Genomic DNA, 17,610 nt, shown 5'->3' on the forward strand with positions numbered 1-17,610 from the left:
TTATGGTGAATGGATATCTGTTAAAGTAGATATGGATCTCATCAAAATATTCAAGTTGATACGAACAGTCTTACAGAAAAATGTAACAAGCGGATCACAAAACTCGAGAACGATTTTTACGAATACTTTTTGTGTTGTCTTTGGCGAACTCTAGGGTTAGGAGCATGAAAACGTGGTATTTAATTTAAGCAAAGGCCTGGGAAGTACAACACCTGCAAAGGTTTTATTTCACCGTCTGTTTCTGTTTCTGTTGCAGAGAAAGGTCTATTCTTAACGCGTACCGTGATGTACCAGATGTTGTTCTGTACATGTGACTCAAAGTTTACAATCTGAATGCATGTTGGATTGCCAAATTCTCAAATTTTGTGTAACCGATCGTGTTTTACAATCTACAAACTCGTACGCAAAACCATTAATCAGGAAGTTTCCCTGTTCAAAGATTTGTAGTTTACTGTTAAACTAGATAGATAGAGTTTCATTTCCTTAAGGAAAAATCAAATTAGCCGCTAACTCATATGATACCAATTGGTTATTTCTTTAGTTCGCTGCGTTTTCGCTATTGTCAAGTACTTTTTCGATGTGTGGTTGACTGGCCAGTATCTGTTCAAGTTTATTGTTTCTTTCAGTGTAGCATGTGCCTTGAAAGTAAAAGACTTCGACTACAATCGAATTCTCCTGAATTAAACTTTACAGAATCCTCTTACCAACTAAAAATTAAAAATAGGTAGTCAGTGTTTGCTACTTGAAAACAAATTACCCACATCTACAGATATTTGAAATTCAAAACGGCTGTCATCCCTGTATCAACTCTTTGGTGACAAGCAAAGTTTTCATTTTTGAAAAACAAAAGCCTATCAAAATTTTCCTTTCTCCTAGTGCTTTTAAATGAGCCCCCACAAATGGTAGATCAGAAAAGATTTGGAATAATTTGAGATTCCGAGTATCTATCACCAAGGCGCATTCTACCCTAACCAAAAAATTTCTACATGGACCCATCCTTAGTTGTTTGAAGAGAAACGTCAAAGTTTGCCAGCTAGCTAATTGCATTTATTGATAAAATGTAACATTTATAATAAAAATTAACTTTGCAAAGCGTATACGCAAATAATGATCAGAAATTAAGCCTTCGATCAAGTCGGGTTAGCATATTTGAGTAAAGGGCCTTTTAATTAATTACAATGTTAAATTTTTGCTTAGTCGAAGGCTCAGCGGACATGAAATATTCACAAAAAATAGAAAATATTTGTATCCATCTTACTAGAGCCAACCGGAAGTTTCTGTCTATCGATATTTGATCGATTGCCGCGCAATGCAGAGAACGCCGAGTCATTTAACTTTTGGGTTCAGGAAAAAATGGTGGTTAACAGGTGGGCAAAGTGCGAACGTATATAGAACAGTGGACGGGGATTTTCATTGTTTTATCTAGGCACAGCCTGTCTTCTGTCACGTGGCAAGGTTCTGCGCGGAGATCGTCCAAAAGTAGCATTTTAATCCATGTTTACAAAGCCCCCATCAACCCCAGCTGTGCGCATTGATGCGTGTTGGTCGGCCTGGTGATCGTTGCAGATGTGCGCTCCTGTTGTTATCATTGGCACATTGGCTTCTATTGTCGGCTCTTCTTTTTGCAGTGAATTGGAAACCTACAGCTATGATATTTTACAACATAATAGGGCGTTGGTACTTAATCGATGACCATGTGGTACACTGAAAACCTTCGTATTTATATATTCAAATCACGTACGAATATCAGACCACGGATGACGTCATAATGATATGTTCAAAACTGTTTTTCTTTACGGGTCTCATTTCCTTCTAATTGTACTGCTATTATCGACAATGCACTTGACCTGTTATTCAATATTCTACCCGAATATTACACATATCTCCCCTAAATATAGCTCATTCTACCATAGCTGATGTATTTGAACTTGTTTAATCAAAATGTGAAATATCACAAGGATGTTTCCATCTGTTTTGTTTCAAATGAAACAGGATGTCTTTAGAGAGAAAAGATGACTTTGAAATAATTTGAAAAATTTCAAATTGCGAGACCAAATTCACATATTGTCGTGAAACCGTGACCTACATTACCAAAGTATCGGTGACCGCCGAAGTTCGAAGATTCTGGCTATGCCTCTGAAACAAAGTCACTTTAATATGGCGTGACCTTGCATTTCGAAGATCCTAACTTCAACCGCCACGCGTTGAAACTGATAAAAATCATCGCAAGACACGTCAAATTCAACGACGAAATAGAAAATACCAAACTCCTGACACCAAATCGCTAAGAATGAACGTTAAGAAGCTGTTGGTACTCAATGCCTACGGTTTGATACATCATGTACTCGTTGAAAGGTGTCAGATTTACTGTATGTACGAGGCAGTAAAACATGCGACTTGGCTACGTGCCATTTTGACGAAACTCGCCTCTATATATTGTTAGCCGCCTCGTAACATACTTTCTAGCGAACAAACCATAAATATAAAATCTACATTCCTCGTGATTATTATTTGACAAATGTTGACAACCGAAAAATTTGAATATACATTGTGTTCTGAGTCTATACTTTATTGCGTTTTCATAAAAGAGTGATTAGTCCTTTCCTAACAATGGACAACAGCCTGCCATTACGCTCGAAAAATTCATGATAATTTCAGGTACATGGGTTAATCTAGGGCAAGTTCATGATCAAACCCTTGCCATCTCTTTATTGTATGCAGCGTCTAGAATTAAATAAGCAACATAGTGCCCATATATGTATAAAATAGGAGACACGATGCACAACAAATCTGTGTGGCGTGTCCAAGCGACAAATTTTGATCGGAAACAATAAGAGGAATTGTGTTCGTATGGCATGAGATCAATATGCAACACAAGTTCACAACAATATCTAAATTATTGTCGGGAGTGGTACTGCGGGAGTACGTATAAGTGAAAAATTACTGATTTGGAAATATTAGTGAACCTAACATTATTTGAGCCAAGTACAGCTCGGGCAAACTAGGTAAGTCTGGTTTCGTGAAGACATTCTAAACATTAACTCAATGTCTCTATAATTAATATATATATATATATATATATATATATATATATATATATATATATATATATATATATATATATATATATATATATACACTGTAAGGCTTCTTCAAGTGTTTTTGCGGATTATGTGCCTTCTTTTTGTCTTCCTTTGGCAACTTTTCTAACTCTTTCGACGCTAAGTGAGTTTTATTTGCAATGGACTGAGTTGACATTGTTGTCTATCAATCATGTCCGCGCCACATATACGACTCCTGACAGTTTGGTTCCATTGATTTGTCATTTCAATATTGTGACATTTAGCACAGGAAACATTACTTTTGCATACATGAATATCTAATGAATGGCTAGGCTCTACAAGGGAGCGCCACTTGAATTCGAAAAATGTAAACGCCGTATGATTTGATGACAATTATAATTCATGATAAATTTATTCATTTCAAAGCGTGGTATTTTCTTTTGCCTATAATGTATCTTGGAGTGTCCGTGTGCGTAAAAGATGCTTGATAGAACACTAGCAACTTAACATAACCTGTTTAGAAATGGAATCGTCCAACGAATACTTAAAGCGCCAAATGATATAAATTTACTCACATTCAATATATTCATATAACTGTTGACAAAGGTGTGTCCGAAAAACATCAGATTCCAGCTTGTCACAGTGAATCGCTTTCGAAGATAACAGGTGGGTTAAGTTTCTCCGCCACATCTTAAGTACATTAAGCTAGGAAACTAAAACTACAGCTTTATTCAGTAATTTTGTATATTCTACCGTACAATCAGATTTGTATAAGTCGTTACTGTTAGTGTACATTTTTATTGTTGTCATACTTCATTTTTCAATGTAAAGCGCGTTGGAAAATTTAAATATGTAATGCTCTATATACGAAATAATGATGAGGATGAAAAGAGAAAATTATCGCACTATAGTGAAAGTAATGATAGCCATGAACAAATTCAGAAGTTTGTTATGTATGTTATAAACCTTTGTCGTTCAACCTAATAACGTTTCATTTAGTGATTCGATTTATATGGCATCAAATGGTCTGAAAATATAAAAAGCAAATATTGCTGTTGCATGAAATGTGAACAATAAATTGGAGGTAGTTTATAGTATAAGAATGATTAATTAGTAAGTTGAAACTGTCCGTTGCGTTGTATATTTGACGACCGGCGGAAGTATTTACTCAAGATCAGCTGTTAAAATGAACTTTAATTAAACGGACGTCTTCATAAGGTAAAAAGGCGTAACAAGAATAGTGTTATTGAAAAAATATTGAAAAGGTAAAATGAGATGTATTGTGATATTAAAACCGAATTTTTTTCACGTTTTATCAGACTAACCATGGCTTCATCGATGATGCTACTCGCTCTTGTTCTAGTATGTGGGATATGCATTGAAGAAAGTGCAGGTAAGAATATAGGGTAGGGTATTCGGCTTTTGGACTGAAGCAAGGTATAGATGGGTCCGATTATGCTCCCAAACGGCGTGAATGTAGCTGGAGCACACGCTATTAGCACACTGGCTGTGGTGCAGTGCTATTTTCATTTAATGTACCGTTACATACACAATTTATTTGGACATGCTTGTTCTGAATAACAGCTTTAAGATGAGCTATGTTTCGCAATCCTTTCTCTGTACATCCATAATCGGTGTTCGAATTAATAATTTACACACTGACTTATGCGTCATGATTATAAAATGTTAGCTCTGTGTAAAAATGACATCCAACTGACGTCAACGTTCAGGCCATGCGCGGTAAATAAGCACAGGTATTTCAATCTTATCACAATAAATTAAATTCTCATGTGTGAGTAAATTTCACCTGTAGAATATGCGGTGAAAAGATGGATTAAATCTACGAAACATGAAAGCTATATATACCAGGCCATGATGGAGATGAGATAACGTAATCTCGTATACAATGCTATTTGACATCGATCATGGTCAGACATTCGCTTTCACCTTTGATGGATGTACGGCGCAATGTGAACCATCGACAATACTACGTTAATGTCACGAGGGAATCTCTTTCCCAAGGATCCAACGTGATTGTGGAATAGATTAAGCACCCCTAGTAGTCTTACAAACTAAATGATGTTTATTAGCCTTCAAATCTACAGGAAGCTTTTACTATGCAAGACCAGTGAGTTATGAAATTCGTCAATGTGAAGTAAAATACAGCTATCCTCACCAACTTGTCGACAAAATAACCAAAACTATTCTACTAAATAGATAAACTGGTAGAATCATGGTTAGTCTTCGATGGCCAAAGAAGTTATGCTTTGAGTGTTTTCCAATACTGGGTTCAAAGACATAAATCCGACTTGTCTGAGTGCTGAGACTGTATGACAGCTGCGACGAGATAAAAAAATCCGTACGTCAGTGTTCTAAAAGAGGAAATATATATATTAAGTTCTCATTATTACCACGTGACCTTGCAACAGCTGTCATATTCATGAGCTTATTTTCTGCGCAATTTTTCTTCCGCCATGTTGAACTCAATGGTTTTCGATTGTGTGGTTAGATCAATACGGCAGTATTAAAGGTTTATTACCGTGTAAAAGTTTTTATCCTTATAATAATATGGAGAGTTCAATGTTTTCACTTATCATGTTTGCTTATTCGTCATATTCCCAACAAGAATTCACCGAAGTAGTTATGCAATCCCAACACAAATGAAAGTCAAGCAAAAATCCATAATAATTCATGCATTTAGACGAGGTGAAAAAACCCAACAAATGTACTTCAAATAGTGCTATCAAGGTAGAAAGGTCGTTCCGATTTTTTTTTGACTAAACACACTTAAATACTGATTCGAATCGTCGAATAGACAGTATTATTTGGATCTGTCTGAGGACTCAAAGTATATATGATTTAATTTAATATACAAATTAGCTGTTTACTAACTTGACACTGCTCATTTCTTCATGGGAGTATAATATCTCTAGATCTAGATATCGAGATAAACCTCTGTAACACGTTTCATCAAATTTAATGCTGCAATTTGGGAGTAATATTGCTAATTACAAAGTTCATGGAATATGCATATGAGTTAGTTATAAAATGACACTGCTCAGTGCTTCACGCGACAATTAAATATTTATCAAATCAATATCTGTAGCAAGTTCACCAAAGTTGGTGCTATAATTTCAGAGTTATATCACTTATTACAAAGTTCATTATATATTTAAATTGATCCTCAATTAACTTCACACTACTGAATGCTTCACAACACAGCCAGATATCTCTCGGATCAGTATCTGCAGCAGGTTTCATAAAATTTGGTGCAGTTATTTCGGAGTCGTATGACCAATTACAAAACTTCATCAAATATGCAAATGAGCTATTTATTAACTTGGCACTGCCCAATGCTTCTCAGTACAATTAGATACCTATCAGGTCGCTCTTTGTAGCAGGTATCACCAAATTTGGTCTAGGAATTTTGGAGTTGTATCACTATTTACAAAAGTTCAGTAAATATGCAAATGAGCAGATAATTGACGTGACACTCACAGTATTGTCAAATGTTCTGAGATTGTCATCTTTGAAAAGTTTCATGAAATTTTCTGCGGTATTTCCTGATATATGTCGACACTGTCAATACTGTCTCCATTTGAAACCATGATATGATAAAAAGATAGTTCATAACTTCAATAATATGAAAGCCACACTGACCAAATTCTAATCACGTCTTGAAATTAGCATACAGTACCTGTCTACCAAATCTGACTTGAATCCGTTCTAGTCTAGTGCCGAAACCCTGATTTTTGGTTGAACCCAAAAATGTCGGTCCCACAATGGTTCTTGGTGGTTTCTGTATCTTCAAAGCCTACTGAATCAGGATCTGCATGATGCCACCCTGGCACCCTTGGGCATTTTAATATATTCAAGATTGCCGCCAAGATGGCCACCAAAACATGTAAATGGTAATATCTCAGCTCTATGAGATGCCATGAAAGTGATTTTGGTGTCATTTACCAGGTAAACAGGGCCAAGAAATTCATTTCTTTCATTGTCCAACATGTATAACTCTTAATTTGCATGAAAATCCAAGATGGCTGCCAAAACGACCTCTGAAACAGGTAAAATGTCATATCTCAGCTCAATGAGAAGCTCTTGGAGTCATTTTGGTCTCCTTTGCCAGGTAAACAGGGCCAAGGAATTCATATCTTTCATTGCCTGACATGTACAACCCTTAATTTGCATAAAAATTATCCAAGATGGCCGCCAAAACGACCTCGAAAACAGGTAAAATGTCATATCTCAGCTCAATGTGAAGCTCTTGGAGTCATTTTGGTCTCCTTTGCCAAGTAAATTGGGTCAAGGAATTCATATCTTCCGTTGCCTGATATGTACAACCCTTAATTTGCATAAAAATCCAAGACGGCCGCCAAAATGCCTGTTTCACTATGTAAGGAGTCATATCTCAATACACTATGCCACTGATTTTGGTGTTTTTCAGCAGGTTTTATGGGTCAAAGAATTGTTTTATTTGCTGTAAAATCAACCATGAAAATCTGAAATTGATACTAACAATCCAAGATTGCTGCACAACAAATATCAATGTATATCTTAGCTGAAATTGCATCCTATAGACTAATACATTAGGCGTTCAAGGCTGAAGGATTAGTTTCTTTCGTTATATAAGTCGTAGACTAATTCATTGAAAGCCAAAATGGCCAGCCAATATCAACTATGGCAACAGAAGTGGATGCCACAAAAATATTGGATCGTATCTTAACCAGCCAAGCATTCTTGAGACCTATTTTGTTGTGTTTGGTCAGATTTTAGTGGTCGCAGAGTTTTCATTTCTTGTTTTCTGAGCTTAAAAAATGTTACTTCTAATGGAGGGATTTTATCCTTCATTTCAGCTATAATGGTTGCCTAAAGCATTACACCATATCTTAGTTAACCAGATCTCAGTTAACCAGCATCTTCAACACAAGATTGTATGAATTCGGGTCCGTTTGAAAGGTCATAGATTTCACGTTTCCACTCATGTAAATTGTCAAATCATCCATTTACATGAATTGCATTATTCTGTTTTGACAATAAAGATACTTGTCTTTTGCCACTTTTGACGACAAGATTTCATGTTATCCCTGTGAAGTTGTGCCCCTAGCTTTGCGACCGTCATGATGCAAACAATTTTATAGGTTCTGCGATAGGGTCATCCGTAGGGGCATCAAGCATACAAATGTTTTGCGCTTGACACCAATGCAAAGCACTTTGAACAGTTTAATTGCTGTACAATTTCCCAATTGTTTTACAGAATTCTTGTTGTTTTTTCGATTAAACATACATACATCTTTCTCCTCCGAAAGCAATCTCCATCACTAGTTCTAATTCACTAACTAACATCAAAAGGTCTATACATCAAAACTTACTGATAAGTATGCGCATTTTTCCTTGTATCCGGAATGAAACCAAAAGTACATAACAGTGCTGATGTGTTTCCTATCACATCACTTCTCCAATAGATGAATTGCAGACTAACCTGTACTGAAAAAAGTAAAATATTGATGAACGTGTAACATTCTCAAATATATATAATATATATATATATATATATATATATATATATATATATATATATATATATATATATATATATATATATATATATATATATATATATATATATGTAACCGGGTAATTAAACTGACAATTAAATTTAGCCAGATAATTAAACCCGACCAAGGTTCATATCACACAATAAACAAACCAGGAAAGAATGATTATCGTACAATTTGCGTTGCAGTTTATATTAAGGTTTATTTCACTACACACTATTATGATAAAAAGTCTACAATGATTAGCCGGCAATACTGTTTAAACATACAGAAACTCTAGACACGCCCCTATCCAAGTTCGTATCAATTACAGTGTTCACTCAATAGACACTCTCCAGAATTGTTCAGGGTTCAGAGTCCACGTCGATCCTGTTGCTGCGGTTACAAATTCCGTGTCGTAACCTCTTCCAGTTCGGGTGGGAAACTGATTCACACAAAACGTCCTCCAGACAGTTCTCCTTTGGGATTAACTCATTAGCAGTCCAAACGCTTCCGTCAATGGGTTGGTATGTCAGGAAACTAGAAGATCATAAGCCATGCAAAAAGAGAAGAGCACTTACAAGTTACATAAGCTCTTTCAGTCAGCAGATCTTGATATATCAACTGGATCTTAATCCATGGCATGGCAATGCCATTCTAGTCACTTTATGTCAAGGTGAACAAGTTCATTTTCTGTTGAACTATTGGTATTCAAAAATCAAAACAAAAAGTACAAAACTACTGAACAAATCAATCTATTCCTGTGGAAGCTTGAGATTCAGAATGGCTCAGTCCAAGCGGGAAAGCACATGGCCCCTCAAATTTGCCTCACAATGGGTGTGGTCTCAAACTTCAAAAAAATACACCATGAAAACACGTTACAAATTCAGTATTGCAACAAATGTGAAAACCTACCTAGAAGTTCATAAGCCATGCAAAAAGACCAACCACGTCGTCTTGGTTACTGGCAAGAAGAACTAATTCCCTTAGACCGAGTCTCTGCCCGCACAACCACACCACTCCATGCAGTATCTGTCTGCTCGCAGTGCATTGTGGGAGATAACGGCAATCAAGGAATTCCATCTGATTACTTAACTGTCAGATGGGATGGAAGATCAAATCACGTGACTTACTTCGTAACCGGGGTTACATATATATATATATATATATATATATATATATATATATATATATATATATATATATATATATATATATATATATATATATATATATAAGGAAAGGTATAGAGAACAAAGATCCAAGGTCTCAAACGGATATCTGTGAGTTCGGTTGGCTGAATGATGAATTAGTCAAATCACTTTGCACTGTAACTTTTTGTCAAGGCTAACTGGCTCCTTCAGAAGTGCATAAATTCATTCTTCTGGATGTACTGGTGACCCTCCATATTCCGCAAGAAGTTTTGGTGCTCTTTCACTAAATTGGCTGTGACAGCTCTATTATCTGCGAGTATAGTATGACAAGCAACTGCCAATTTAAATGGCCCTGCTGCTAATAAAAAAGCGATGAAGTTGATGGTACGCATGAATCTTACCGAATCTTACAGTTCTGATCGAAAAGTTGTAAATGAGTATTTTGGTACCTTGTTACAGATAAGTAACATAAAACTTGCCACCAAATCAATTTCATTAAATACTCAGTGAGATTAAGTATTACATATTATGTGATATGGCAGCTATTCCAGAGATCATATATTTATTTAATTGAAACGATACGTAAACATTCCATGTAATGGTAAAAGTCAAATATGTCTTAAGAATGCTTGATTGGTAAAGATGCGACTCACACCACACTAAATCAAACATTGGGTATTTACAATGCAATTAAACTGCTGAAAGTGCTCTGAGTTGGTATCAAACGCAGGAGATTGGTATTCCTGCTGCTTACGAATGACACTATAGCAGAAACTATAGTTGTTTGCAGCATGACGGTTACAAAGCTTAGGGTACAACGTCTGACGGATGACATGAAACTTGGTCGTAAAAGTGGCAAAAAGACAAGTATCTTCATTGTCAAAACAGAAAACTATGCCTGCAACGATAAAGGCATTCATAGAAGGCCTCTGTCACACCCACTTGCGATCATATATTTAAAGGGCATCAATAGTAAAGATCATCCTGAAAGTGATCTGAAAGACTAAGTGAGCGCAAAGATAAACAAGACAGATGACTCAGGTTGGCTCAAAGATGACCAAACATAAGTCACTTTTATGCAAGTGCAAAGTCATGCTCAGTAAATTTGCCAAGAATAACTGAAGCTCATTTATTATGGTTGATTGACAAATGATAAAATGACCCTTCATGTTGTATGGGAAGATACAGTTCATCATAATTTAACGTAAATGCATGGTTTGACACTTCATATGAGTGGAAATGTGAATTCAATGACCTCTCAAACGGACCCGAATACATACAATCTTGTGTTGAAGATGCTGGATAAATTAAGATATGGTGTAATGTTTTAGGCAACCATTATAGCGGCAATGCGGGATAAAATCCCTCTTTTAGAAGTAAGATTTTCCAGCTCAGAAAACAAGAAATGAAACATCTGCAAGCAATACGACTATAAAACCTGACCAAACACAACAAAATATGTCTCAAGAATGTTTGGTTGGTTAAGATACGACTCAATATTTTTGTGGCATCTATTCGTTTGGCCATCTTTGATATTCGCTGGCCATTTTGGCTTTCAATGAAATATTTTACATTTCATGTAACGAAAGAAACTTATCCTTCAGCCTTGAACACCTAATGCATTAGTATATAGGATGCAATTTCAGCTAATATATACATGTACCTTGATATTTGTTGTAAAAACAAGCTTGAGAGCCATCTTGAATTGTGAGTATCAATTCAGATTTTCATGGTTGATTTACAGCAAATATATGACAAAAGTCGTACGATACCAATTCTTTGACCCATAAAACCTGCCGAAAAACACCAAAATCAGTGGCATAGTGTATTGAGATGTGACTCCTTACATACTGAAACAGTCATTTGGGCGGCTATCTTGGATTTTTATGCAAATTAAGGATTGTACATGTCAGGCAAAGAATAATATGAATTCCTTGACCAAATTTCCTTGGCAAAGGAGACCAAAATGACTCCAAGAGCTTCTCATTGAGCTGAGATATGACATTTTACCTGTTTTCGAGGTCGTTTTGGCGGCCATCTTGGATTATTTTTATGCAAACTAAGGGTTGTACATGTCAGGCAATGAAAGATATGAATTCCTTGGCCCTGTTTACCTGGCAAAGGAGACCAAAATGACTCCAAGAGCTTCTCATTGAGCTGAGATATGATATTTTACCTCTTTTCGAGGTCGTTTTGGCGGCAACCTTGGATTATTTTTATGCAAATTAAGGGTTGTACATGTCAGGCAATGAAAGATATGAATTCCTTGCCCTATTTACCTGGCAAAGGAGACCAAAATGACTCCAAGAACCTCTCATTGAGCTGAGATATGACATTTTACCTGTTACGGAGGTCATTTTGGCAGCCATCTTGGATTTTTATGCAAATTAAGAGTTGCACTCGTTCGGCAATGAAAGAAATGAATTCCTTGGCTCTGTTTACCTGGCAAATGACACTAAAATCACTTTCATGGCATCTCATAGAGCTGAGATATTACCATTTACATGTTTTGGTGGCCATCTTGGCGACCATCTTGAATATATTAAAATGCCCAAGGGTGCCTGGGTGACATCATGCAGATCCTGATTCAGTAGGCTTTGAAGATACAGAAACCACCGAGAACCATTTCGGGCCGAAATTTTTTAGTTTAGCGCTTCTGCACCAGACTATTCAGCCGTTTATGAGTTATCGTGTTAGCAGATAGACAGACAAACTCACACACGCACACACACGCACACACACACACACACGGACAGACAGACAGACATAGCTACAACATTAGCTCACGTGGTTGAACACGGGAGCTAATCATGTTTTATTACAACTGAAAGAAGACATTTTTGGTCAGTTCACAGTTCTTTTTATCTACAGAAAAATTATTGATTGTTGGAGTCAAAGGTGGTGAATTTTTCATTTAACTGTAAAGCACTCTGACGAGCATAAGGTAGTTGGCGCCTAGGAAATGAAAGACTTAAACGTTGCTCAAACCTTCGTCAAGCAAACTCATGTAAACTTCCTCTTTCAAATTTAAGAATAAAATCAGGGGCAACCCTGCAAATTTTGGTACTATCGAAAGAGATTACATTTATATTATTTATATTTATTTATATTTATCGCTATTTCAATTTCGACATGGACGCAAGTTCTGTGATATCTCTATTGGTGGAATTTCTGGTCGTCACAAAACTAAGTTGGTGAAAACTTCATCTAAGCTTCAAAATGAGCCCAAAGGGTTTTAGACCGCACGAATATTTTTGATGCTTGAGAGCCGGACATATGTGCCCGAGGAGCATCGTACCTTAATGCGTACATTTGACAAAATACTAAGTAGGACTGAACGTACATGGTTTAGTTCTGCTGAGTGTTGATATCTCTGCAAAATATATATAATGTTTTGCTATTTGTGCTAAATTGAATTTCCGTTTTACCTTTTTGAAAAATCTTTTCATTATTTTTCTAAATTTCAGCTGGGCAAGATAAACAAACAGAATTATTCTCCTTTTAAATAGAGATGGTAATATCTGACTTTAAAATGCATACACTGTAAAACGCATTATGAGTTAGACTTTTCTGAGCAGAAACTCATCACTTTTGTCATTTTACCCTTATATGTGGAGCCTACCTACACGTAAGCATTCATTAAGAAGCAGACTGTACAGAAAATTTCACCTCTTATTGCTTTAAGTCCCTGGCAAGCAAAACTCTTACTTATTAAATGAACAAAGTCGGCCATTTTTCATGAACTTTGTTTGATATGAGGTACTAGTAATTTTGTTTGACATGTTGAAAGATACTGAATGAATAGATGACCATGCATATACTCGACCCCGGTTGTAGACACCATACATGGAACCATCGCGAAAATGAATTAATGGTCATGATCATTAATTCATTTTCGCCATGGATTCGTTTAATTTGTCTAAAACCGGAGTCGAATAAATGCATGGTCACCTATTCTTTCAGTATCTTTCAAAATGTCAAACAATATAATTAGTGTCTCTTATCAAACAAAATTCATGAAAAATGGCCGACTGTGTCCCTTTAAGTATACCAAGTAACAGACAAACAGATAGACAGACAGACAGACAGATACAAAATATACAATCGAGCCCTGTATTAGCATTTCAATAGCCACTTAGAGATTTCCCCCCGTTACTAATCTCTTGTTCATTGTGCATCTTCCCTAACTAACATTTGTCTTTCGCCTAAACTTACAGCAAGCATCATACCGCAATACACACTTCAAGATTCATCGAATAAGCGGGGAGATGATGTTTATGGTCTTTTCAGTCGCCGAGATGAGGCAGAAGGTGAAGGAGACGAAACTGAAGAGGGGGAGGAAGAAGCAGAAACTGAGGAAACAGAAGAAGATGGTGAAGAAGGTGATGCAGAAGAAGCAAGGCGCAGAATGACATCATTGGAGGGAGAAGAGGGTGAGGAGGAAGGCGAGGAAGGAGAAGGGGAAGAGGCAGAAGGTGAAGGAGAAGAAGCTGAAGAGGGGGAAGAAGAAGCTGAAGCAGAGGAAACAGAAGAAGATGGCGAAGAAGGTGAAGCAGAAGAAGCAAGACGTCGAAGTGAATCAGGATCGACAGAAGAAGGTGAGGGGGAAGGGGCTGAAACAGAGGAAACAGAAGAAGATAGTGAAGAAGGTGATGCAGAAGAAGCAAGACGCCGAAGTGAATCAGGATCAACAGAAGAGGGTGAGGGAGAAGGGGACGAAGAAGAGGGAGAAGAGGCGGAAGTAGAAGGTGAAGGAGAAGAAACTGAAGAAGGGGAGGAAGAAGCTGAAGCAGAGGAAACAGAAGATGGCGAAGAAGGTGAAGCAGAAGAAGCAAGACGTCGAAGTGAATCAGGGTCGACAGAAGAAGGTGAGGGAGAAGGTGACGAAGAAGGAGAAGATGCGGAAGTAGAAGGTGAAGGAGAAGAAACTGAAGAGGGGGAGGAAGAAGCTGAAACAGAGGAAACAGAAGAAGATGACGAAGAAGGTGAAGTAGAAGAAGCAAGACGTCGAAGTGAATCAGGATCGACAGAAGAAGGTGAGGGAGAAGGGGACGAAGAAGAGGGAGAAGAGGCGGAAGTAGAAGGTGAAGGAGAAGAAACTGAAGAGGGGGAAGAAGAAGCTGAAGCAGAGGAAACAGAAGAAGATGGCGAAGAAGGTGAAGCAGAAGAAGCAAGACGTCGAAGTGAATCAGGATCGACAGAAGAAGGTGAGGGGGAAGGGGCTGAAACAGAGGAAACAGAAGAAGATAGTGAAGAAGGTGATGCAGAAGAAGCAAGACGCCGAAGTGAATCAGGATCAACAGAAGAGGGTGAGGGAGAAGGTGACGAAGAAGAGGGAGAAGAGGCGGAAGTAGAAGGTGAAAGAGAAGAAACTGAGGAGGGGGAAGAAGAAACTGAAACGGAGGAAACAGAAGAAGATGGCGAAGAAGGTGAAGCAGAAGAAGCAAGACGCCGAAGTGAATCAGGGTCAACAGAAGAAGGTGAGGGAGAAGGTGACGAAGAAGAAGGAGAAGAGGCGGAAGTAGAAGGTGAAGGAGAAGAAACTGAAGTAGGGGAGGAAGAAACTCAAGCAGAAGGAACAGAAGAAGATGACGAAGAAGGTGATGCAGAAGAAGAAAGACGCCGAAGTGAATCAGGATCGACAGAAGAAGGTGAGGGAGAAGGTGAAGAAGAAGGAGAAGAAGCAGAGGGAGAGGAGGAAGAGGCAGAGGGTGAAGGAGAGGACACTGAAGAGGGGGAGGAAGAAGCTATAACAGTGTAAACAGAAGTAAATTGTGGAGAATGTGATTTGGGGAAACCGAGTCACTGATGTGTGGCCATGGGAATTAGAATGTAATGATGATATACCAATTGCTGAAGGCAGTGGGTATCCATTGATATGAAGCGGATACAGGTTTCTTCCTTTTTAGCAGTTTGTCTTTAATTTGTGTTTACATGTTCATTTTAATGCCCTCACTCATAATCATAGTGACCTGAAAAAACTGTGGTGCCGGAATAAAGAAAATGCAACTACTTAGGGAAACGTGTACTGATTCAATTCCTCCAGTTTCATTTGTTCATGCAAACTTTACCGCTAGAAGTAGCTGTTAATCTTCCACTGCGGTATTTATAAAGTTAACATTAAAACCGTTGAATCTTAAAGCCGTTTTGTTGTCTTGGAAGTGCTGTACTGCGATACTTTACATAAAATGCCCCGCTACAGCGAGTGACAAAAGTTAATGAATGTTCCCTTTGCACAACAATCAAGTTTTAAGGCCATTCTCTCAAGGCAGACAACATCCTGCTGTTTTTTTTCCGACTATCACACTCACTGCACTGCTAACTCACGACCAACTAGCTAAGCAGCAACGAAAATTGCCAAAAATCATTGAACAGCCAGTAAAAATGGTACTTCTGATAAATTTCTGTTTTCGAGCAAAATATCATTGTACCGTTGAACTGCCTGCAAATCATAACAGAACATGTGCTTGTGGCACATAACGGGGAGTAGATCTTTATGAAAAGATTGAACGATGTAATATATAACTACAAAATACACATCAATTATTGTGTGACTTTCAACTGAAAAATCAAGGAATGAACATTTCATTACAATCCAAAATTGTTCAATCGACCCTGAAAAACTTTAAAACGAAATAATAAAGAAATTTATTCATGACTTCTAAGACAATTTGCAAGCTGCAACTAATATTAAGAAACAGATCATTACCAGTCCTCGATTTAAGTAAATAATGAAGACTAACCGCAATACAACACCAAAGCAGGTTTTAAATAAATAGAGTTTTACGTTATGGTTTTATTTATTAACATGTTTGGGAGAGACACACATACTACAAACTGTCTAGGAACATCACTGCTCGTCATATTTTTAAAAAATGTCCAGCTCTGGAAAATACTAATTTTTTAACCTTCTTTGAATAGCTGATAAAGTCCCTAAAATTACGGAGCCCAACCAGACGAGGTATAATATGTCTTTCCATAAAAGAAATACAAAACACCATAAAATCAGCCAGAATTTCGTGCATATTTATAACTATGAACATTTGAAGCTCCAGGTTGATAGTTCAGGTGGATAACAGAATTACCACCTTTGCATAAGCATCCACCTACCCACATAAACATGCACCCATTACACCAGTCTTCCAATACATCCATTGGTCTATCCATGCGTGCGTCCACTCGTCCCTACCTTCCTGCCTACCTACGCATACAAACTTACACACACACAAAGAAACAAACAAAGAAACAAACAAGCAAACAATTTAACAAACAAATACAAACAAATGACCTTCATAGATATAACATGGTAATTAAACAACAGTTATGTGGGTTGATTGCCTGGGTTGATTGCCACATTTACCTGTGTTCATGAATTACTGTTATTTTGAATAGGGATCCCATTCAAAATGTTACAGCTGCTTTAAATGGTGTTAAAACTGATGTGAAAGCAGAGTGTAATTTTACCACAGTCATTAACAGGTGGACCATAATGACATATAATAGTAAATATTCCAAAGAGGTATTATGTTGTATTTTTGCTCAACTTTATTATTTGAAGATATGTGATTTGTCACAAGCAAAGATAATGAAACAAGAAGGAACGTAACGGCTACAACGGGCCTGTTTCTCATTTTGTTTTTGTGTGTTCGAAACTACAAAAAAGTCTATTCCCAACCGATATCGACATTTACTACACACTGTCCAGGTCAAATGACTCATGGTTCAAAATCTGGCTGGAGTTTGGATTCTTAAGAAACATTGGCTTCTTTGACTATCTACAGACACCGATACTCCTCGTTGATGATGGTAATGATGATGATGATGATGATGATGATGATGATGATGATAATGATGATA

At 37.2% G+C, this 17,610-nt stretch overlaps 1 protein-coding gene and 1 long non-coding RNA gene across 2 annotated transcripts; one reads left to right on the plus strand and one right to left on the minus strand.

The window, feature by feature from the left end:
- Positions 1-3,574: 3,574 nt before the first annotated feature.
- LOC139114465 (uncharacterized) lies at positions 3,575-15,894 on the plus strand. The gene is made up of 3 exons (XM_070676216.1): positions 3,575-3,728; positions 4,382-4,455; positions 13,971-15,894. Exons 2-3 carry the CDS (start codon positions 4,389-4,391, stop codon positions 15,512-15,514), a joined length of 1,611 nt encoding a protein of 536 aa, XP_070532317.1. The 5' UTR covers positions 3,575-3,728; positions 4,382-4,388; the 3' UTR covers positions 15,515-15,894.
- LOC139115000 (uncharacterized) lies at positions 8,803-9,766 on the minus strand. Its single transcript, XR_011548011.1, has 2 exons — positions 9,515-9,766; positions 8,803-9,139 (listed from the first exon to the last, which is right to left on the minus strand). It is a non-coding gene; the product is annotated as an uncharacterized lncRNA (long non-coding RNA).
- Positions 15,895-17,610: the final 1,716 nt, after the last annotated feature.

The sequence above is a fragment of the Ptychodera flava genome, chromosome 16 (genome assembly GCF_041260155.1).
Source record: "Ptychodera flava strain L36383 chromosome 16, AS_Pfla_20210202, whole genome shotgun sequence".
Taxonomy (NCBI): domain Eukaryota; kingdom Metazoa; phylum Hemichordata; class Enteropneusta; family Ptychoderidae; genus Ptychodera; species Ptychodera flava.